Source organism: Rissa tridactyla, chromosome 4 (assembly GCF_028500815.1).
Source record: "Rissa tridactyla isolate bRisTri1 chromosome 4, bRisTri1.patW.cur.20221130, whole genome shotgun sequence".
NCBI lineage: Eukaryota > Metazoa > Chordata > Aves > Charadriiformes > Laridae > Rissa > Rissa tridactyla.
In genome coordinates this window covers 31044067-31066624 of record NC_071469.1, presented here as the reverse complement: position 1 = coordinate 31066624, position 22558 = coordinate 31044067, and the positions used below count along the sequence as shown (strand labels likewise).

Here is a 22558-nt window from a genome sequence, read left to right as displayed (position 1 = left end):
AGCCTTTGCTGTATTAACTGTGCTGTTAGTTCATCTGTTTCTGCTTTCTGATTTCTGTGAATATCACACATACACTCAATCACAGGCACTGAAAGCAGGGGAAAGAGGAGGGGCAGCAGAGATGCTGGATGACTCTTGGACTGGTACCCCCAGAAATCTTGTCATTCCATCACTCATTCAACCCGGTTCAAGCCTGATTTAAAACAGATTAAGTTGTGAACTGAGTTGCTTTCATCTGTAAAACAGCCGTTTAAGACAAGAAGAATTGCCCATTCTTCCAGATTGCAGGAAGAGAACATATTTGCCTGCATGATACCATTTTAATAAGAATAGTTTTCTTAACATTAAAATCACTGGATTTGGTCCATCCTAGATCCTGCAGAGAGTATCCTTATTCTACTATTATTTTTTTTTCTTAGAGCAACGATTATTTGGCGAATGTATCTCCACATAGGAAGGGGCTGAAGAGCACTTTGTTTTGCAGAAATACGGAAATGTCATGCTGAACCTCAAGTTTTGTAAGGGAAAATTATGTCCATAATTATGAACTGAAAGGAAAAGACAAACTGTAAATCACTGCAGGTCTAAGGAAGGAGTGAAAATCTGAGGTTTAAAAATAATCCTGCAAGACTGCTTGCTGCAAAGTTGTCATTTCTGGAAGAAGAAAAAAAAAAAAAAGTCTGGCTGGTATCCCTCTTACAGCCCTGAAACAAAGTTTTTACAGCGATAATGCTAGACTACTCCAACACTCCCTGTAAAGAAGTTTTCAGGTCAAACGGAGCAAGCCTAGCAGCAAAGTTGTGGAGCAGGATACACACAGGAGCTCTTGATATTCCACTCCAGCGCTCAGTTCCGCACTCAGCATCAGGACAGAGACTGCTCAGAGGGTGACTAACTCACTTTTAAAAACGTGACTTTTTACTTCAACAGTCACCATCGGGCTGAAACGTTCTGAGCAGGTTAGGCTGATGCGGCTAAAAGACGCGGACAGTATTCTTATTTTTTACTGTTATTAGAGTAGGCTTCCGAGGGAAAAGAATGACAAAAGAGCAGTGGGTTATTGGTATCACTGCCTGTGGGTTATTGTGGGTTGTGAGAGGTGATAAAGAGCTGTTTGCAGTCACCAAGGAAATGCAGGATAACTTTAGGAGGAGTAATATCATTGCACCTGACCGGGTCAAGGTTCTACTGGTGGTTGTTGGGCATGTGCTGATGCTATTAAACGTCTATTAGCACGGAAGGTCTTGATCCTATTCTGCTGAGAGCCGGAGGAGGTCTCGCATCGTAACTTCACTGGGAACAGGATCGGGCCCAGACCGCCTTCACATAGGATACAGATGGCGAATGTCTCAAAATTGTCCACAAATTTTAAACGGAATGACCCCAAATTTTAAAGCGTTTTGGACAGTTTCGGCTTTGGTCCACAGAGACTTGGTAAAGACTCTCTGAAAAGTCCTAACAACTGGGAGGGGGGGGGGGGAGGAGAAGAAGAAAAGAAGGAAGGAAGCATTTCAGTTTAAAGAAAATAGTTCTGATGTGAGAGGATGGCACTTGAAAACCGTAATTATGTGAATGTCGGTAGTAAAAAGCCTTCTTCTTAAGCTGGCCGTATAAAACCTGAGCACAAACAGAAACTTGTCATCCGAGCGAGAAAAGAACTTCTCTGAGTATATATTTTTCCCATTTTATATCCTAAATGTAAAAGTATCGGGCAACTGCAGTCAGGTGGCGTGTTTAGGTGTTGTTTTGTTGGGGTGTTTTTTGGGGGAGCTGTGTCACAGGAGCGGTGTGTTCAAGCTGCCCGGGTGTGTAGGTACAAGCGTGCCCCAAAGCGCCGGGCGGCCGGCGGGGGCGGGAGGTGGGCGGCTGGAGCCTCACCTCGGTAACAAACCCATCCCGGGCTCCCGCAAACGCCGACAGCCACCGCCGCAACCGCTTTAGTATCAACGAGCCCCGGGACCGATCCTGGGGCTGGTTCCCCCAACCCCCGCCATCCCTCCCCGCCCCGAGATTCGCCCGCTTGTAAGCGGAGGGGGTTCGGCTCCGGGGCACGCCGCTGCTCCCGCCGGCCGCGGGAGGAAAGGGATGCAGCGGACATCTTCTCCCCTTGCCATGGCAGGGAATTTCAGCTTGTTTTTTCTTTCCTGCTGTTTCCTCTTGAGTTCCGCCCGCGGAACCCGACGAGCGCTCTGCACTCCAAGCCGCCGAGCGCTGGGGCCGTGAGGATCGCAGTCAGGGTTTGAAAAAATTCGCTAATGCCTTGAGAATATCACTTAAAAACTGCTACGAAATATTCCGTAGCTTTTTAATTGAAGTAAACAAAGTGCAACAAATCCTAACTCAAATATGATTGCACTGAGATTAGGCTCTAATTGCTTAAGGTTCAGGTGGAATCTGCAGGCTAAAGCCTATAAGAACAATCTGAATTTCACAATCATTCTGTCAAAAGGAAAGAGATGAGAGCCCACACGCTTCCTAACAAGTCATTTTTAACAGTTACAAGCTTCTTACAAAGACCACACAGGGAGTCTAAGAGATGCAAATCTAATCCCTGGTCATTCTGCAGGCCTTCAACAAAGATGTACTAAAGCCTAATAGAAAAGAAATCAGTTCTCTGTCACCAGCTCCTAGTAAAATCTATTAGAGAAAGTACGGGTCTTGTATTTACAGCAGTTGCTTTTAAAGGTTAAGGACAAGTACATATAAAAGGTATAATTTTTTTTGTATGTGAAATATTTAATAAAATCCATCATCTGCTCTTTTTTGTTCCTAAAGATGCTTTGGTATTTAGTTTGTATTCATTCAGCAAAAGAATTAGCCATCCCTTTGTTCTTTGAAATATTAGCAACAGAATTTAAAAAAAAAAAAACCGTTTGTTATTTGGACGGCTGCTGTTTCGCTTTATATTTTTTCAGGATCCCTCATTTAAAAACCCGTACACGGACCTCAGAACAGCGGTCGGTATCTTGTCAAAATACCTTGAAATATCTCCATCCTATCGGTAGTTTGACCAGTGTGCAGGAGCGCATATTTAAATCAAACGAATATCTAGATAAATAGGAATAAAAAGTCCGGCTGCGCATTGGCAAACGATACACAGAAATAGCCAGCCTTTTTCAGGATACTCTTCTCTCCTAAGTTTTGTTTTTAATGAGACCATCTCTCTCTTTTTTTTTTTTTTTCTCCTAACTCGCTGTATACTGATCACCTCTAGCTCCCGGCAAATCTCACCCTGATTTAGCGAGGCTCTCTATTGTACATTTGAATAATTCAAATTTAACACGAAAGTCGTCACTTTTTCTAGGCGAAGACACTCAGCTGCAAACACACATCTACGCACACCTTAACATGTACGCGCACATCATACTTTGGCAGAAAATCTGTATTAATACGGGGGATACACACACACAGACACGCATTTGTAGCACCACTAATTTTAAGTTACTTTTATTGGCAAGACGCTCGCCCGTTCCTGTTGCCCGGAGAGGGCTCCGGGCAAGCAGCCTGTAGCCCGGTCGTGTCAGTAAATGAGGTCGCAGCCCTGCAGTCTGTCTCCCACTCGCAAGGCGCCGATTGGGTTAAGTGGGAATCTTGCCTGCCCAGCCGCTATGGGATCAGAGCTTCCATTTCTCCCTTGAAAAATCACTGATAATAAAACAAACGGGTCACTTGTTGATGGACTGCGAGTTTTCTTAGAGCGCAATATGCATCGGGGGAGACGAAGTGTGGCGTGTGGGGGCGTCGTTCTTAAATGACAAGGGAACTAGAGTCTGTTTCGGAGAACAGATGATGCTTCTGGAGGTGACATGACTGTTTCTGGTTCGGGGCTGTGCTACCGATGTGGGTAAAGATTTGACCCCCGACAACGGGTAATGTATCTCCAGATCTTGGTGACTCACACCAAAAAACCCCAACCAACCGAACAAAAAAAACCTGTTCTTTAGGAATTGTGTAAAAAGGAAATCGGATCGGAATCGTTTCCCTGTTCTGGTGGGAGCCCTGGGATGTTTCTCCCAAGCGGTGAGAAATTCGGCAGGATCCAGCGGGGTGAACAACCAACGAACCGGCATGGCTTGAGGAGAGGAGAAAAACACGTGGGGCCAAAACCTGCTCCCCCGTGATTAGCACATAGATTTCAGTGGGACGACTCTTTTGAATAGAACCATCGGTGTCCGGGCTGGTAAATAACTTTTCCTAAGCAGAACAGGTCCCCTTTCTTCCTCCTCTTTTTGCCCCCCGTGCCCACCTCCCCACCCCATGATCTTCGTGGGAGAATCGGCCCCAGCCGCTGGGATGGAGGAAAGCTGCTCTCCCTCGGAAACAGCAGCGACGACTGCGAAACCCTCCTCCTGCACAGCGAGTGCATCACCCCGCGCCGGGCGGTACGGGCCGCTCCGGCACACCACCGGCTCGGAAGCCCTGACCCGGCGGGCACCGCTCGCCCGCCGGCTTGGCGCTCCCCGTCCCTCCTCCCGTCTAGAAAGTGTCCAGTCTCTCCCTCCCCCCCACAAATTTGCTTCGTGGGATGTCAGCCTGGATGAGCTCCCTGTCCCCAGCGCCCGGCTGGACGTGGGAAAGGTGCCACGAGCGATCAATGCTCACTTGCTGGTGGGGTGGTGTTTTCGGGGCGGGACACGGGAAGGAACAGGTTTATTATCACTGTGGTACCTCGGGACGGGCAGGAAAAGGTTCAAAGCACCGAGCGCAGCCCTGCAGGGCCTCCTGCACCCGGCCCCTTGCCGGGCCGTCTGGCCCGAGCCCTAATTAGGGCTCAGACCTAATTAGCTGGCGCGGAGGGGGGAGTGCGGGGTCCTTCCTTGGCGGCCTGGGGAGAGCAAGGTAGAAATCCCAATGGAGAGAAGTTTCCCTGCTCTTTCTTGCTTGCCGACGAAAAGGCGACTTGCACGGGGCGGGGGCGGGGAGAGGGGGGAGGCGCTGGGAGCCGCGGGGAGCAGGGGCTGGGGGAGCAGCGGGGACCCAGAGCTCTGCCCGGAGCTGCACCTCCCGCGGAGCCAGGGAGGGGGGGACGCTCCGGGCCGGGCCCCCGGGCTGGCCGTGGGGGGAGCCACCCCCAAAACGGTGCCGGGGAGGACGGGACTCTGCACAAACCCACCTGCCATCCCCGCCGGCGTGCGTGCGGTTCGCAAGTCAGTAATAACAGTCCGTACCTCTTAGAGGGCTAATTCATCTTTCTACGACATTTCCTTATTTATTCAAATATTTATTTATTTACTCCCCCCCCTTCCCGAGAGCTGATTTGGCCCTTTGAAGTGGAAGAGAATAAAACAGTGCGGCGGAGGGTGGGAGCCGGGGAAAGCTGAGCTGCTGTGACTGGGACGGGCCACGGCATTGAGCTGCAAGGAGCAAGTGTCTGCTGCTTTCAAAATCCAAGGAAAACGGGGCGGAGGGCTGGGACCGGGGCTGGGACGCTGCCTGCAGCCACAGCGCGCTGTCAGCGGCACGCATAGTCACATAAACAAGTAAATGAGGGAAATCGGAAATGCCAATTAATGTGCTATGTGCGGTGTTGGGAGAGCCTTTATTTCGCTATTGGTTACCCGCAGGCGAGCCTCAACTTCCCTGCCCGCTCCTCTCCTGCAGGATGATTACGATGGGGGACGCGTAGGTCTCCTGGCTTTCTCTTGGCTTCGGGCACTTGAGGAATAAGAAAATGCTCCAGAGCAAGCAGAGGCGGGGAAGTGCCGTGCCTGCTCGGAGCAGGGATTGCTGCGGGGGGCGATGGCGGGGGGGAGAAGGGGAGGTCTGCCATCCCTGTGGCCAAATCACACCCCCGGCTCTGCGGTCTGGGATCTTTTTTTTTTGTGCATCCTTTCCCCGACTGTCTCAGCGGGACGGGACGCGGCTTTCGGGGGACAGAACCGCGGGCAGCCCCGGTTTGCTGCGGGGAACGGCGGATGGGGCTTCTCCGGGGCAGGACCGGCTTTGCTGCCGGGCTCTGGGCTCGGCGGGCGCTTGTTCCTCTTTATACCCCCGTGCAACTGTCTTTCCTCCAGGCCTTACTTTTAAAAAAAAACAAGTTATCATTTTCTACGGAGTCATTTACCCGGTGTATTCTTGATTAAATGACTGTTAACCCTAAGAGACTGATAGGACAATCAACATGCTTTTCCAATCACCATTCTTTTCTTGGTTGTTTTTTTTTTCCCAACAGGGAGTCTCCCTGTAGGTCAAAACCTTGCTTTCTAAAGCAATTAAGTCATATTTTCAAAGAGAATATTAGATTAAAAATACATCGTGATTAAAGCATCGTATAAAAGGTCTGCAGCGGGAAGAAAATATTTGGTGCTCGTCTGTAGATTCTCTCACCTACTACCTACTCTGAATGCGTTCTGTATCTTCCAGCATGTCCGGCCCTCATGATTGCAAATAGGCCTGTTTTCAAATGGAAATAGGACTTCCAAACTGATTATGTGTATTGAATCGGAATCACCCGCTAGATCCTCTTGTTTAAAATGTATTGAAAAAAGCACGATGGTTGCACAGCTCTGAAACTGGCTCCTTCTCATCTCAGGGAGGTCGATCTATTTTGCAACTTTTTGCCATTTGAGAATGTTTCAGCTAGATAATTACGCTGCCATTGTGGAAGAGCGATGCACTGACACACAAACACCCCCTCCCCCGCTACACACACACTTACTCCCCCGCCACCCCTCCCCAGCGCATACACCTTCAGCCACCACCGTGGAGCCTGCTCCGTGCACAGCCCACGTCGTGCCCGGACTTCCACGACACGAACACGCCCGCCCTCCCCACGGCGGCGCCTGGCCCCTGCCACTGCCACACAAGCACGGCGTGTCCCAGCGCCCCGACGCCGCCACGCACAGCCTCCCCGTGACACCAGCCACGAAATACACGATCCACCAGCACCCTCCTGAGCCCCACGGGGCGACACGCTTCCCACGTCTGGGCTCTGCTTCGTGAGCCGCTATTTAAAGACAGCCAGTATCTGTGTGCGCGCCCACGGAAAAGCCAGAGCCGGGGAGCAGCAGCTCTTGCTGACACACTGAAGAATGAGGACAACCTCCATGCAAAGGTTCCGTCTATTGATATGTAATGAGAGCCTTAAACCCTGTCATATCTTCCAAAGAATAATCCATTCAAATTCAGAAGGATAATTAAAAAGCGAGGAGAGAAAAAGCAGATCTGCACCGGGCAGAATGCGGGCAGCCCCCCGCGCCCCGGGGAGAGAGAAATCGGCGGCAGCAAGCGGGGTTCCCCCGCCGCGCCCCCCGAGGAAGGGGGGGCAGCCCCGTCCCTGCGCGGCCGGCCCGGGCTGCTTCGCTCCCACCCCCGCCGTGCCGCCGCTGCTCGGGGCGAGCACGCCCAAACTTCCTCGGGTGCTTCCTCGGAGGTTACTCGCCCCCCAGCTAAACCAACCAAACAAAACCCGAGCTGTGAGGGGGTGGGGGTGCCCAGTCCTGCGTGCCCGGCGGAGCGCGGGGAGCTCCCGCGGCCGGGCAGGGGCTGGGGCCGCCGCTCCGCCGGGCACCGCGAAGGGAACGGCGGCCCGGTACCCCCCGGCCGCCCCCCGCGGAAGTGGCTGCACGGGAAAGCCCTGCCAGCGCGGAAAAATGCCAGTGCTGGGACCTGTCCTCCGTCCTTCCCCGCACTTGCACAGTACCTTTGCGAAGACGGAAATTCATCCGGCCGCATCCCGTCCTCGATCTTTTTTGGGTTACCGCGGAGGTGCCACGCACTTCCCTGCCATTACCCCGCTAGGCAAGTGTGGTGTGTGTTGCAGTGACGGGGCAGTACCGGGTCCCCGAGCCCCATGCCACTCGCCCTAGCTATGGCAAGGCGCCGTAGGCGGTCAACACCTTGTCAGGGCGTTTGGGAGCAGCGTTTGGACGAAAGTCAAAGGGGTTTCTGGCCTGGCGCTGGCAGCCTGGGTATCGCCCCGTCTGCCAAGGACGAGAGAGGCGGTGGGTGCGCACAGCTGGATCTGCCCGGCAGCACCTGCAGCCTGGCAGCGCAGGCAGAGGCTGCCTTAGCTGGCGTTTAAAAAAATAAAACGCGACACAGGCACTGCCCTCGGTCGCCTGTAGCCCCCGGGCGGGGGAACTTTGCCGGGCTGCTGCCGGCTCCCGCAGCAGCGGGGGCTGTCCCCCAGCCTGTCCCCCGCACGCCAGAGACCCCGCGGCCGCGGAGCCCCGCTGGGCAAAGGGGCAGGATCAGGCCCGTTCCCCTCGACGGAGAACCGCCACACCACGCAACTTTGCCGTGCCGGGGTTGTATGTTTTAGGGAAGGAGGCGGGGGGCGGAGGGGCAGCGCAGCCTCAGCCCCGCTGAGGTCTGCGGCGCTGCTCACAGGGAGCCCGGCGCCCTCCCGTCCCGTCCCGTCCCGTCCCGCCGGTGGGCAAAGGCGGCAAGTCGCGGGAGGATTTCCTCGGTGTAAAATGAAGAGCGGAGCGGAGGCACAGGCCGGCGGGCAACGCTTCTTTCAAAGTGAAGTGTTTTCCCATTCCTGCCCGCCTTTGCTGGCCAGACCCCACGATTCATGCCGGGCACACAGCAGCTCCTACATACGCTACCAGATGCACACATCTATAGGTATAATTCGTATACAGATTCGCATATACAGACTAAACGCTCCGCATCGGTCATCCACTTGTTTTTTCATTTTCCTCTGCGGTGAGCTAATGCAGAGAGAGGGGCAGGGGATGGGGAGCTTCGTGCACTCCGTTTCGCAGCAGCAACAGCGCGTTGCTGAAGTAACGCGCAGGTTAAGAGCGAAAGCCCAGACCAAGAAGGTGCTCAAGAAAAAAAAAAGATTATATTTTTAAGAGCTTCTCTGACAAACAGCAGCACTGACAACAAAAAGTTTAAGGAACAAAAGCACCGAGAGAAACTCCGAAAGAACCGTGTCCTAGAGTCACATTATTAGGTCAGTAACACACTGAAATGAACTCAGCCACTTCAGCAACACCTTTGATATGAAGCAAAAAAGTCTGTTCCCTCCAAGATCCCAGGTGTGTGTAAGCTTGCCGCCTTCTAGCACGTTATTACTTGCCCAAATTTACTGGATCGAGAAGAAGGACTCCGATGAAATCCACCAGAACAGATGGAAGTGAAGATCTCATACCTTGCTTAGTTTTCTAAGCATTGCAACTATCCTTTTATTTAAAAAAAACAAAAACAACCAACCAACCAACCAAAAAACCACACAAAACTACCCCCTCAAAAAAAAAAACAACCAAAAAACAACACACAAAAAACCCAAACACAAACCCAAACAAACAAAGACGCCACAAAAAACCCCCAGCCTCATCTGTACATGCGCTTTATTCTTTTCCTGTACACTTTAAGGAGCCCCTGTATGGATGAAGCGCTACTCTGAATGATGTGGGGAGTCCTCATCAAATGAATGCAATAAGTCGTACACGTTCACTAAAATCAGCGATGTAAATTCACTTGCTAAAGAAGCACAACTTACAAACTAATTTAAAATTACTCGGAAAGTTCGGCTTTGCTTAACGAATAGAAATACAACCCAGAAAACAGCAGCCGTCGTATTCAGATTTAGTTGTTAGCATGAGTTATGGTGCTAGCCAGTAAAAACAGACCTGGCTATCGTTAGTCACTTGGTAAATATTTTTAGAATATACATTTTTAACTTTTTTCCATTTCTGTACGCCGGCTCAGGACAGTGGATTCGTACCGTCTTTCATAGGTAATACATTCGGCCATTTGTAAATGTCTGCTTCTTAATGTCTGTGTCATTGTAAAAAAAAAATACCAATTTCCCTCTCTGCCCTCCCCCTAACAAAAACCTTTACATCGAAGATTAAATGTCATAGTTAACGTTTTCATCTCTAGGTTTCCCAAGAAATTTTCTGCGTAGTAAGTTGTTTTAAGCATCAAAACGAATTTCAGTTTCTTTCTACATCAATACATCTTATTCACCGTCTTATTTATATAGCTGACCAGAAGCCTTCGAGAGAAAGACATAGGATATAGAAAACTTTGACCTTACCTGCTCCCTAATGTGCTTGCAGCCAGAAAAAAAAAAAAAGAAAAAAAAGAAAAAAAAAGTCATTTCATATTATTCACCACTTTGCCAGAGACGGTAATCTCTCTACCTCATAGGAACAGCCGTACTGGGTCAGGTCTCTGTACACATTTCATACATATAAACAGTATTACCATTTACTTAGGGTTTGGAGGTTTGTTTTTTTTCCCCTGAAGGGGATCAAGAGAGGAACAGCGGGTCAGACAGGAAAAAAAAAAAATATTTCTCAGCTTTGCTCCCGACACGGCCATGAAAGGACTGAAATTCTTCAGAAGTCACTCAGTCTTTACCTCTAGGTCCCCTTTGTAAAAGCAGCCGTCACGACAAGTTGGACCGGGGCTGCCTTCCCAGCGAGGCCCCTCTACCTGCACTCCGCCACAAAACTTCTAAAATACTTTTCTTTTTTTCCTCACCCCCCCTGTGGTAACTTCTCTTGGTGTCATCTCAGAGCTGTCTCAGATTACATTGTTTGGGATCTGCACTTTGAACACTGTCTTAGGGCCCTGCACTGCCTTTTGAACCCAGATGCAGGCGATATATTTTTAGATCAGCTCCCCATCGCTGTTTTTTTTGGGTTGTTTCCCCTTCTCCCCCCCCCCCCCCGACCCCCCCCCCCCCGCGTAGGTAGGGTAACAACTCCGCACTGCTCTATCAGCCCGCAGCCGGTGCAGGCCCCAGCGCCGCGGGCTCCTCCGAGCCTTTTCCTTCCGAGCATCCCTCTTACTAACAGGCTGCTGTGAAACAAAATAAAACAAAACAAAAAACAACCAACCAAAAAAACCCCAACCTACATCCCGTTTTGATATGAAACAGCAAATATGAAGAAGCCTTTTGCTATTGCTGCTGTTGTGGCGGTGGTAGTGGTGTTGGTGGTGATGATTTTTTGTCGGTTGTTGTGGGTTTTTTGTGGTGGTTTTTTTTTTTTTTTTTTTCCCCACAGCCTGCTGTGCCACTACATGCACACTTCATGGCACTCAAGCATGAACTCCTATTTACAGCAGGAAAAAATGCCCTCCGCGATTCTCCTACACTTACAGGCAGTGCCAGGGAGTGGAGGGGAATAGCCATCCCTCACTAGATCCCTTTATCTCTCAAAATACGGGGTGCCCACAGTCTCACGTCGATAGAGGAGCAGTTATATTGGGAAACGTGCATTTCTGCCATCATTTCAGATTTGAATCGTGCTGCAAACCCACCCACCCCCCTCCCCTTCGCCGTCCCATTATCCAAGTTCTGCATTGATTACTGGGAGACTGAAAAATCAGCATATTGGAAGAAGCAGGCGTTTAGACGGAGGCACATATTTTAATTTAGAAAAGCTATACAGTGACTAAGTTCTCGTGAGTGTTCTCGAGGGAGACTGGAAATTAAAATGTATTTACTCCCTCCCCCACCCCCCACCCCCCCCGAAATATCTTCATCCCAATCAAGGCATAACTGGTTTATACAAAGAATTTTATGATAAAAGGCTATAACACAATGTCATAAAAAAACCTCTATAAAATTGTTAAAGAGCAGTTTGTTTGCATTTCTCCTGATTGATATGTAAATACAGTTTGAACTGTGTTTGCTCGGTCTCTAGTGCTTAATAAAGAGATGAATTCACCTTTCTGTGGAACAAGTAAACAGACTTTAAACTAAGCCGACATCAGACAAAGTGGAAACGAGTTTATTTAATCGAAACTAAATCTAGTTTAAGAAAGATAAGTCAGTGTACATAATAATCCATTACAGTAATTACACCCACCACCAAATATGTGTTTATGAGGTTGTCGAGACACAATAAAATTCATTTATTTCCCCCGAAGTCTATAATGAAAAGTCACTGGCTGGATGTCTATCGAACATGCTAACTCCAATATTGTGTGTGTGGAATAGTATTTCTCGGCTGCATTAACGCCTTCCAGCGCTCCTAACTTTTCAACGTTCCTGTGTTTGAAAGGATGCAAATATTAATTACGTCTGAAGGGAAAATGGCGACTTAACCACAGCACTTTCCCCTTCGGTCTTATATATTAACTCCAGGAGAAACTAACCCTAATTTAAAAAATCCGTAGAGTTAACTCTGGGCTCTTTCCCTTGGCAGGAGCTGGCAGCGCTGTGCCACGGACTAGGGATTCCCAATACTTGCTTCTTTTAGTAGAAATAACAGCACTACAGCCCAGACAACCACCACCACCACCACCCGCCATCCTTAACATGATGTTATAGATCTGAAACGAATATTCTGCATAGAGAAAGGAAAAAAAAAAAAAAAGAAAAGAAGGAATATTCTTTGGGTTAGTTGAGAATGTCGCTGTATAAAGCAGGACATAATGTAAAGAATGAAAGGTCTCGAAATTCCTGTTGACACACGTGATGTTCTCTAGTTTGAAATAAAGGGGGGCGGGAGGCAGAAAGAATCCGATAATCTTTTTTTTTCTTTTTTTTTTTCTTTTTTTTTCTTCTGTCTATTTCCCTTTTTCTCCATCCAAACTAGCACTTGGTGTCCGAGTAACACCGGCTATCTTGTATAAATAAAAGACTGTAGCTTTCGAAAGCTGCTACTTAAACTGGACGTTGGGTTGTTTCCATCCCGGGCAAGCTGCTTTCTTTCTCTTCCAAAATATGAGCATTTCGTCATACCTCTGTGATTCAGAGGTCTTTGAACGACTGCGAGTGGCTTCCGTGGTTTAACTGAGGGGATCCGGAGAAAAAAACCGAAATCGAGCAGCAGATGCGAAGGAAAAGACGAGACGAGGTCTTTTAGGATGGGGGACTTCTTAATTTGTTACACTCACAAAAGGGATATTTGGGAACCCGAAAGACGGCGAATTACATGTATTTCGGGCTTGTCCGATTACGAGCTGCTTAGCCTGATATGCTTTATATATTTACAACAAAGTTAATACCTAAATGCCTTGCGCTACCCATAATATTTACCTTTCTACCAACTGCCCCCCGGTGTCTCAGCCAGGCGCGCACCCCCGCGCACCCACGCACACGTGCGCGCACACGCACTTGCTCCTCATCGCCTTCTTTGCAAGCTTCCCAAATCGCTACAGAAATAATTAAAAAAAAAAAAAAAAAAAAAAAAAAGAAGGAAGGAAGGAAGAAAGAAAGAATAAAAAAACAAAGAAAAAACCCCAAACAAACCAAAACTCAAACCAACCTGCGTTAACCCGAGCTGCAGCCTGCAGCTCACCTCTCGCTTGGGTAAGGAGATGGACGTGGGCAGGAGAAACTGCGTGGTCGTGTGTGTGTGCTGGCGAGGGGTGGGTACGTGTAGAAAATTAAATACAGCCTGATAAAGAAAGTTAATTCAAACTACACGTCGTACGCAATAAACTATCTTTTTATTTTGATTATAAATAAGGTGACTGTACTTCCCTTAAAATACAAGTACATAGGAAAACCTGGTAGAAATTATCTTTTTCTTTTTTTTTTTTTTTACAAGGTATTAAAACTGGACGCTCTTTTAATCGGCCGCATGTCCTATACTGTCAGCAGGTTCTTCGTTAATTTGTTTCTAGTGGCGTTAGACTTTTACCTTCTTTCTCCTCCGTGCCTTTGGCATTTGAATTTCTACTCCCGGAATACTTTGCTTTCTCTAGCAAGAAGTCTCTGAGGTGCCCCCGCCCTCCCCCCCGCAATAATCGGGATAATGAATTTGGACTCGATCCCTTCGCTCTCGAGTTTGTGGATCCCACGCGTTTGCTTGTCACTTTAGCACGCTGAGGACCGATCCTGTATCCCCTTAACTCCCTGGAGCAGCTCCCCTCCGGGAACAGGGTCCAGGCCCTGTGAGGGGCAGGGGCCTTTCAGAGTTTGGCAGCATCCTGGGTTGTTTTTCCATCAATTAAAAAAAAAAAAAAGAAAAAAAAAAGAACGGGAAAAAAAAAGAGAGATGTGGGGAAGGGAGGGTCGGGAGGGGGAACGAAAGGGAAATAATTAAAAAAAAAAAGAATATTCGTAATGTGTATAATTTATTAGAAGCTTCTTAGGAACTATATTTAAGCCAAATATCTACATAAGTTACAACAGGAAAAGGCGGCGTGCGCAAATAACAAACTGCCAGAGGATTTACGACGGGGCGATCAGTGTCCATAAAAAAAAGGGGGGGGGGCGTTGGTTTGGTTGATTGTATTTTTTTTTCTTTTTCTTTTTACAACAAAATATACAGGCTACTAAAAACTATGGTTTTAGTCCAACTTTTGACAGCATTATACAGCTACAGGTTCACACCAAACGTAAGGAGGAAAATAAAAGCCAAGCCTTTGATGACTCCACGTCTCCATCCGCTGGCCCTGGCGGCGGGGCTGGGAGAGGAGACCGGGGGTGGGGGGAAGCTGCTTCTTGTGTCTGGGTGACGCGAATGCGTTGTTTTGTTTTGTTTTTTTTTTTTTTTTTTTTGTGGGGGAAAACCACCCCATCCCCCAAAATCTCTATATTTACATGCAAGTCCTAGATGCTGGCAAAGTGTACATCTGAAATCCAAGCCTTCGGACCATGTCTAACGATGGTCCCCTTTCTGCAGACTGTTCCGTGGTTAATAGTCAGGTTTTTTTTTAAACACCCCATACAACAATGTTGGGAAAAAAAAAAAAAAAAAAAGAAAAAAAAAGAACGACCCAAAACCATCAAGAGTAACAACAAAACCGAACAACAAAAAAAAGTCTCTCTCTCTCTCTTTCTTAGAGGTCCTCAGAGAACCGCTCAGTAAAACGGGAGGGGGGAAAAAAGCGTTAAAAAGGGTAGGGAGGGGGCGGGGGGAAGAAAGAAAAACACCCAGTAGTTTGGACAGGACAGAGATTTGTGTGACTGGGAAAATCTGATTTTTTTTTCTCCTTATTTTTTTCTTTTCCTTTGTCTAATCCTTTCACCAGGTCCTACCGTATAGCAAGGTGGAGCAAGACATGGCAGTGCCATAGTCAGAAGTAGAAGAGTTTAGGTGAGACAAACTGGAGACTTGGCTCTGCAGAGAGGAAGGGCTGGCCGAGTGCTGTCCCATGTCTGGAGACTGCCCCGCACTGTTTGTCTGGTGGCTCTGATGCTGTCCGAGGCTGTTGCCATTGGTAGCCACTGTGATCGTTGTAGCCGCCTGCTGCGGATGGCTCTGGATAGCTGCTGTGGGTGTGTTGGAGCCTGCTTGGCAGGGCTTGCCATCCTTTACAAGCACTGGCACCGCCACCCTTCTGGGAGACTGCTGCTGCTGGCAAGAGCCGTTCTCCTGTTGCATCTGCTGCTGCGCAGCCTTGTCTTTGGCCTGGCGTTTCATCTTGTAGCGGTGGTTCTGGAACCAGATTTTGACCTGAGTCGGGGTGAGATGTATCATGCTGGCTAAATGTTCCCTCTCCGGGGCGGAGAGGTATTTCTGCTGCTTGAAACGTCTCTCCAGCTCGTAAACCTGGGCCTGGGAAAAAAGGACCCTCCGTTTCCTCCGCGGCGTGCTCTGGAGCGGGGCCATGCTCTTGCTCACGTCTCCCAGGGAGCCGAGGCTGCCCATGCCGCCCATGTTCATGCCCGAGGACGGCGCCATGAAGCGGGAGACTGCAAGGGAGAAGGCGGCACGTTTTAGGCGGCTCGGCTCGGCCCGAGCGGGGCCCCGCGTTCCGGCCGCCCCCGCCGCCGATCGCCCCCGCCGGGGCCCCGCAGCCCCCCGGCAGCCCAGCCCGGCCGCGGCCTCGGGGCGCCCCCGCTCCCAAACAACGACCCGGGGCGAGCGGCGGGCAACGGGACCGCTGAATAGAGGCGACCGCCCCGACCCCCCGACAGACCGGGGCAGCCCGGCCCCGGTGAATAAAGGCGACCGCTCGCCCCTCGCCCTGGCCGGGGGGGGTGACCCCCGAGCAAGTACCTGATGTGACAGCGCGGCAGCAGCGGCCGGGGACAGGGGCTCCGCCGGCGCCGGCCGGGGCGGACTCGCCCCGCTCCCCCCCGCGCCTCCCGGGACGCGGCTCCCGAGGATCCGGCTTCCCCCTCGCCCGCCCGGTGCGGGGCGGCGCGCAGGCGGATGAGCACCGCCGGCTCCCTCCCGAGCCCCCGGGCCGTGCCGCTCCCTCCCCGCTGGACGGCGAGCCCCGGGCTCCCGCTCCCCGCCGCCGCGGGGCTTCCCACCCCCTTCCCCCCGCAAAAGCAGCCCCGGGAGGCTGCCATGAAACCAGCCGGGGGAGGAGGGACCGGGCACGATCGCCGGGGCAGCAGGAGGAATTGGGGGGGCGTAAGGGGCGGGGGGGGCGGCTGGGATTTGGACCGACTTTTGCCCTGGCACGGAGCCCCCGGCGCCCGTTGCTCGCGGTGCGGCGGGGCAGGTGCGCGGCCACCCCCCCCGCCGGCCACCCAGCCCCGGTCCGACTTACTTGAGGAGAAGCGGGGGTCCGGGTTGGTGCCGTACCATCCTGTCGCCGAAGCGCTGTTCCGCATGGTGTCCTGGTAAGGCGGGAGCTCGCTCATGTTGCCCAGGTTCCCATTGCAGTAGCCCCCCATCGTAGCATGGGAGAGCTGGGGGACCCCTGCCGCTGTCATATGGTAGGCGGCAGTCACTGTTCCGTTGTGGCCCATGGGGTGCTGCTGCATGGCCGGCTGAGAAACCTGAGACTGTCTGTAGGCTGACAAGGGAGCCCCCAAGTTACTGCCCTCCATGCCCACTTTCTTGTAGCTTTCCTCCAAAGGACTCAAGATGTCAGACACTGAGAAAGGAGTCGTATGCTTTGGGCTCATCGACATGATTCGGCGGCTGGGGAAAAAAAAAAAAAAAAAAAGGAAGGGGAGGCAAATCTTTTTTTTTTTTTTTTTTTTTTTGCCAAATATTCTGGTGTTGCCTTAACGCCGATCTTGTTGGATGTACACGTAACCGAGTGGACGAAGTCCGCCTTAATTGGATTGAGTGGAGGCTCAGGGCTGCCTTTCGTTTGTTTTAGCCAGACGCCAGGTTTTAGGCTGCCACCAGAGGCGGGGCATAGGCACTAAAGCAACAAGACAATAGAAGCCTACATCTTGCCCAAGATAATTAGCTTACATGCTGATGACAAGGTAAACACCTTTAAGTTTCACTTGTCAGGATTTTTTTTTTTTTATGTCTTAAAAAAAAGAGAGAGAGAGAGCGGGAGAGAGAGGGAAAGAGAGAGAGAGACCCCGTGAGCACAACTCATTTTATTTTTCTCGGGGGTGGCAATACCGTGGACGGGAAATGGAAGGCAAGGCGAAAAGACCCCCCGTTTCACTGGGTGAAAGGATTTAAAATCAGCTCCCGGGTGGCAAGGCTGTCAGCCCAACCTTTGTGAGAACTGGGGAGACGGGGCTGAATGCCGGTGAGCAAAAGGACTGAGTGCCCCCTCTCCCCCCACTAAGTTTGTTCTGGAAGGACCGGCCGCCGGGACGGCAGAGGTTTCGCTCTGGCCACTGCTTCCAGCGCTCCGCACTCCCCGCACGGGCTTGTCAGGTATCCCGTCCGGCTGGTGGCTGAACAGCACTTGGGATTTAGCATCTCGGGAACCTTCTCTATGTCCGCTAAGACCCCCAGTGCGAGACCCCCAGTGAGAGACCCCCAGTGAGAGGATCGTTTCTCTCCTTAAACCCATAAGTTCCGTTCACCTAGGGCTTTTTTTTTTTTTTTTTTTTTTACAATCTCTGGGAGAGGTGGAAGATGCAAGTTTGCAAAAACAACCACTAATTTAATTGCCTGGGGCGAGAGACTGCTGAAAAAATAGGTTAGCGCAAAATGTGTCTCGTTATTCTCAAAGGCAAAGACTGTCACAGGCTCTCGTGGTCCCTCTGAACCTGAAGATGCTTTCTAAGGTTATTTATACAGCACGGGAGCTGGATGGAGAAGACCTCTCAGGTCATCTGCTACACCACCTTGCCAATGAATTCCCTGCAGTTTCGAATAAACTGCAATTTCTGGCGCTTTCGGATCTGTTCTCTGATCCGGTGTGAAAACAAAAGCGAGCCCATTCACAGCCACACACACGTACGAGCAGCCAGCAGCTAATGTCACTCGGGTCTTTGAAGAAATCTCCCAAGTTGTCCAGAGTCTCCAAAGCTTATATTTCGGGGTGTTCCCGAGCAGAGGAGAGAAACCTCCCCTGAGTGTTTCACACCCCGGCCTACGGCCCTGGCAAACCCAATTTAATACAGCGATTACCTGAATATTAAGAAAATTACAGCGAAGGTACAGTTAACCCAGTGACTTTGAAGTGTCAAGTAACTATTTAGTAATTGCACTTGTAAATATGTTTGTGCTCGGCTGGTTCGTGCTTAAAAATGCAAAAGTGCACTTGCTACCCGGGAATAACTAAGTATCTTTGTCTAAAGTGGCAGCATAAATAGCCGGTCGCTTTGTGACTGTGCTTGATATTAGTACATAAGGATCATTTTGCTTCAATTGGGAGGCTCTCATTCACTAGGCAAGAAACCGTTTAGGAGAAAGTAGGTTCCCGTATGAGAGTTAACATCCTTCAAGTGTAAGCCTCAGCCTTGATTACACTTTAGAGCTCTGCAAGAGGTGAGCTTTTCCACACAAATATAATCGGGGGAACTTTCCTTCAATCAGGCCTCCAGCTCTCCTACATCATCTCAGCTGCCTCTTTCGGCACCAGCTCCCTCAAGGCTGAACACCCCGAAGTGGGCTTCTTGTGAGTCTGCTGGGTCACCAAAGGCAGGGAAGGGCGACTTTGGGCTAGAAAGGTGCCTGCTTTTATCTCTTTTCTTTCCAGATCTTTAGATTTTATCTTTCCAGATCCCTGGAAGATTTCTTTCTTCCGCCCCCCCCTTCCCGCCCCCCCTCCCTCCCCTTTTTCCCCTTTCTGCGCGTTTTTCAGTACGGTCTTTGGTTTTGTTCCTACAGAGACAGACACTCGACCTTGCTTTGGTGGTTTGGTTTTTTTCCACCCCCCACTCGGATTTCTCAGGCACATCAGCTCCATGCCTGTTTTCTCAGCCTTAAAAAGAGGGGGTTGTATGGAGGGGAAAAATAATTAAACACCATAGGATCCACCAAAATGACGCTGCGGTCGGCTCAAATCAGAGACGAACGACAGCGACTGACCGCGCAATTTGCGGGGCAGGAACAGCGACTCGGTTTCTCTCCAGGGGGTGCGAGGTGGGGAGGCCCCAGGGCCGGCTCCGGCGGCGGGGAGCGGGGAGCGGGGGCGGACGAGGCGCCCGCCGCCCGCCGTGCGCCTTCCCGGGGGCGCCGCCGGCAACGACCCCTTCCACCGCCGGCTGCGGCCGGGAGAGCTGATCCATCCTCCCGCTGGAATAAGCGCAGGTTAAAATCGCCTCCGAAGCATCGCTCGATTAGATTAACCCGAGCGAGTCCAGCCTTGACTCTGCGCTGGGTCTTGTTAATGGGAAGTTAATGGGGGAGCTCTTCATTCCCCCTTCGCTGGGGAGCGGGGTGAAACTCCCTTTGGGGGGGGTCTGAGCGCTTATTTAGAAATACACCGACGCGCGTATAGGCACAGCTACACCCCGCAAGGTCCCGACAGCACTTTTTAGCCCCGCTGGATCGACCTAGCGAAAAGGAAGCAGGTTAGCCTCTTCTCCTCCTTTCCCGCCCCGAATGAACTATAACGGGGCGAGTCAAACCGCGAAGTGGCGAGAAAGCTTCTTCGCTGCTGCCCTGTCCCGTCCGCTCACCCTTTGCTTTCAAACCCTCCCACTCAAGTTTCGTCTGCCAGAGCTGGCGGCTCCCCGCAGCCCCCGGGGCGAGTGGCCGCCGCGACAGGGTCCTGCCTAGGCTGCCTCTACTGATGTGTCCGTTTACCTGGTGATGCTGCTTAGGAAAACGCTCGAGTTAAAAGGAAATGCTAAGGAGGAGAGCAGGGAAGATGAGATGCGTTTTGCCTGGTGGAAGCATTTTCATGAGAAAGGCACGGTCTTCACCCTGTGTTTGCAGAATGCGGCTACACGGACGTCCCTTCAATAGCTTCTGACCCCACACAATCCGTTTGATAACACTCGAGAGGTGGAAGAATGGGAGACTTTGTCAATCAAATGGTGCCAATCCCAATGGAAACGGTGCCACCAAGACCGCAGCGCGTTTCCTCATCAACTGGGTTGCGGGGGCTGGGAACTCAAGGAGCAGCTTTTGAAAGTGCGCACAGGGCTCTCCAAACACAACAATGTCTTTTTTATACGAGCTGCTGTGCCTCCCCAAGGGGAATCAAATGTGCTCGGCCAGCCCGAGCCGCCGAAGAGCCACGGCTCTGCCTTGCCACCCATTTCGCCGGGCAGGAGCCGCGGAGGGCGCGGGGGGGTCGGTCATTTCTGCCTGATCCGGCGCCCAACACGGCTCCTTGCCCCAGATTGCTTTCCCCCTCCTTCAGGCACGTTCAGCTCCCGCCGTGGCTCCACGCCTTTCCTCCGCAAGCGGAGCCCACGCAGGAGCGCGGCCCCGATTCAGCATGTGCTTAGGTGGGAGAGGCCGGCTGGGCCGGCTGAAGCCCTTGGGTGCACCTGGGCTCGGAGGGGAGAGGGGAAGGGTCCCACGCAACCCGCAGGCAATTTCTTTCTCAACAACAGATACACTTTATAGGAGCAACTTTTTGATGCAAAGGCGTGAGCTGCTCCGCGCTCCCCGTGGGCCGGTGTCTGGCTGCGCCAAGCCATCCGCACACGAAGCACCCCCTCCCTGCCCAGCTGTGCCGCCCCCGCTCGCAGCCCCGGGGGGGCGGCCCTGCCCGCAGCCTGCCCTGCGGCGGGAGCGGGGCTCGGCGGGCTCTGCGGCGGGGACAGCCGTTCCTAGAGACGCCTGAGTTAAAGGGGGCAAAAGCAGAGCTGGGACAGAACTTTTTCTTCTCTCCTGGTCATCAGCACAACTCTTAACACATCCATAGAGAGATTTAAATTACTCTTCCAAAGCCCCGCGCCTGGAAAAGGGGCACCACCGAGGCAGCTTGCTGCAACTTTCCCCTCTCCATCCACCCTCTGCGAGCTCATAGAAACTTCGCCGGTTTCTTGGGCATGTCGGTGTAATACACCCCCTGTCCCCCTAATCCCACCCCCCCACCCCCCCAAAAAAAAAAAAAAAAGGAAAATATGCCCCACACACTGTACCCAAAGCCCACGCCGGGAAGGAGGGAGCGGAGCGGAGGTTTCCGCAGTGACCGAGCAGGGCGGACCTATGTCGCTGTCACTGCCGGCCGCGGGCAGGGCGCTGGGAGCCGCTCGCTGCCTGGAAAGCACATGCTTGGGCGTGTAAGACACGCTCCCTGCGAAAGCTCCCTAGGCACAGAGGGCTCGGGGAGCGAAAAACTCTTGCTGTGGCTCATGGTGAGAATTCCCCGCCGCGTGAAAGCCCCCTCGCCCTGGTTGTCTCGTTCGGGTGGGCGAAACCCCGCAGTACAGCCGTCGAAATCTCTTCCCCTGGCGTGGGAACCCAAGAAAACAAGCGAAACCACCAAAGGCTAAAGCGAAAATCCTCACCCCTCCGCAGCGCACGCACAGTTGCTCCTCCAGCTGCTCAGGGCGTGGAGCATCTCGCATCTGGGGTTCCTCGGGGCCCCTCCGCCACCCGTCCCCGGCGGCCCCACTCGCAAGGCTCCGCTGCGAGGGCAGCGCTGCCTCCTCGCAGCCCTTTTCCCTCCTTCCCCAATTCCTGGCGGACGGCTGAGCCCTCCTGCCCTAATCCTCCGACACCCCCCCCGCCCCCCGTCTTGTCCTTTGCCGGGCCGTTCCCGGCCAAGAGGGCCAGGGTGGGGCCAGGTACGGGGTGCCAGGGCAGGGCTCCCGGAGCCGCCGCGGTGCCAGGGCGGGGGCGGCGGGGCCCCGGGGCACGCCTCGGCCCGGCGGCCACACCGTGCCCCGCCGCGGCTGCCCCGCCTGGGGACCCGGGGGACAGGGCTGTTTGTCGGCACGGCCGCCCCGGCAGCCTGGGGTTAGACAGCGGCAGCACTCGCCCCGCTGTAAGAACGGTTGCCTGACCCCCTCATCCTGGCGCCGTTATTATTATCAGCAATTAATATAATGGCCTCCACATCTGGCTTCCTTAATGTCAGTAGGCTGTCACCGCCGCGACACTGCCAGTACACACACACGAGACTTATCGTCACCCCGAAGCATCTTTGATACACCCAAGCCAGAGGTGATTTCTGCAGAGGATTTCTGGAAGGTGGTTGTTGAGACAATTTGCAAGAAGTTGTTCTATAGACATAGTTAAAAATATAGGCATGGATTATATAGATATTAATACGTACGCAAATACTTTTTAACGGTACATACCTACAAACAGAATCCTCCCGGGATCGAGCTATTTATATGTTTTTACATACAGCTATCAGTATATTACATTAGATAGCTTAGGAATTATGTGCTTTTGTATATATACCCAGACATGCCTACACACACATCCATACACGTGTGTGGGGTGCATACCTCCGGCAGTGGGTATGCAATGAGTATATATTTACGCACGCATTCATAGTCCTCAACCCTGTCGTCTCTAAGTGTTTCAAAAAGGAACTCAGCTTTTAAGTGGGTCACCTCGCCGCCCTGCCCTCCCCTCCCCCCTCCTCGCCCTCCCCGTGGGCTCCGCCGGGGTCCGGGGCG

The 22558-nt window shown here is 51.9% G+C and overlaps 1 protein-coding gene across 1 annotated transcript; it reads right to left on the bottom strand.

Moving 5' to 3' along the window:
- Positions 1 to 13241: 13241 nt before the first annotated feature.
- Positions 13242 to 21588, bottom strand: NKX2-1 (NK2 homeobox 1). Its single transcript, XM_054199694.1, has 3 exons — positions 21437 to 21588; positions 16369 to 16745; positions 13242 to 15559 (listed from the first exon to the last, which is right to left on the bottom strand). The coding sequence occupies exons 1-3, from the start codon at positions 21487 to 21489 to the stop codon at positions 14889 to 14891; spliced, it is 1101 nt and encodes a 366-aa protein (XP_054055669.1). The 5' UTR covers positions 21490 to 21588; the 3' UTR covers positions 13242 to 14888.
- Positions 21589 to 22558: the final 970 nt, after the last annotated feature.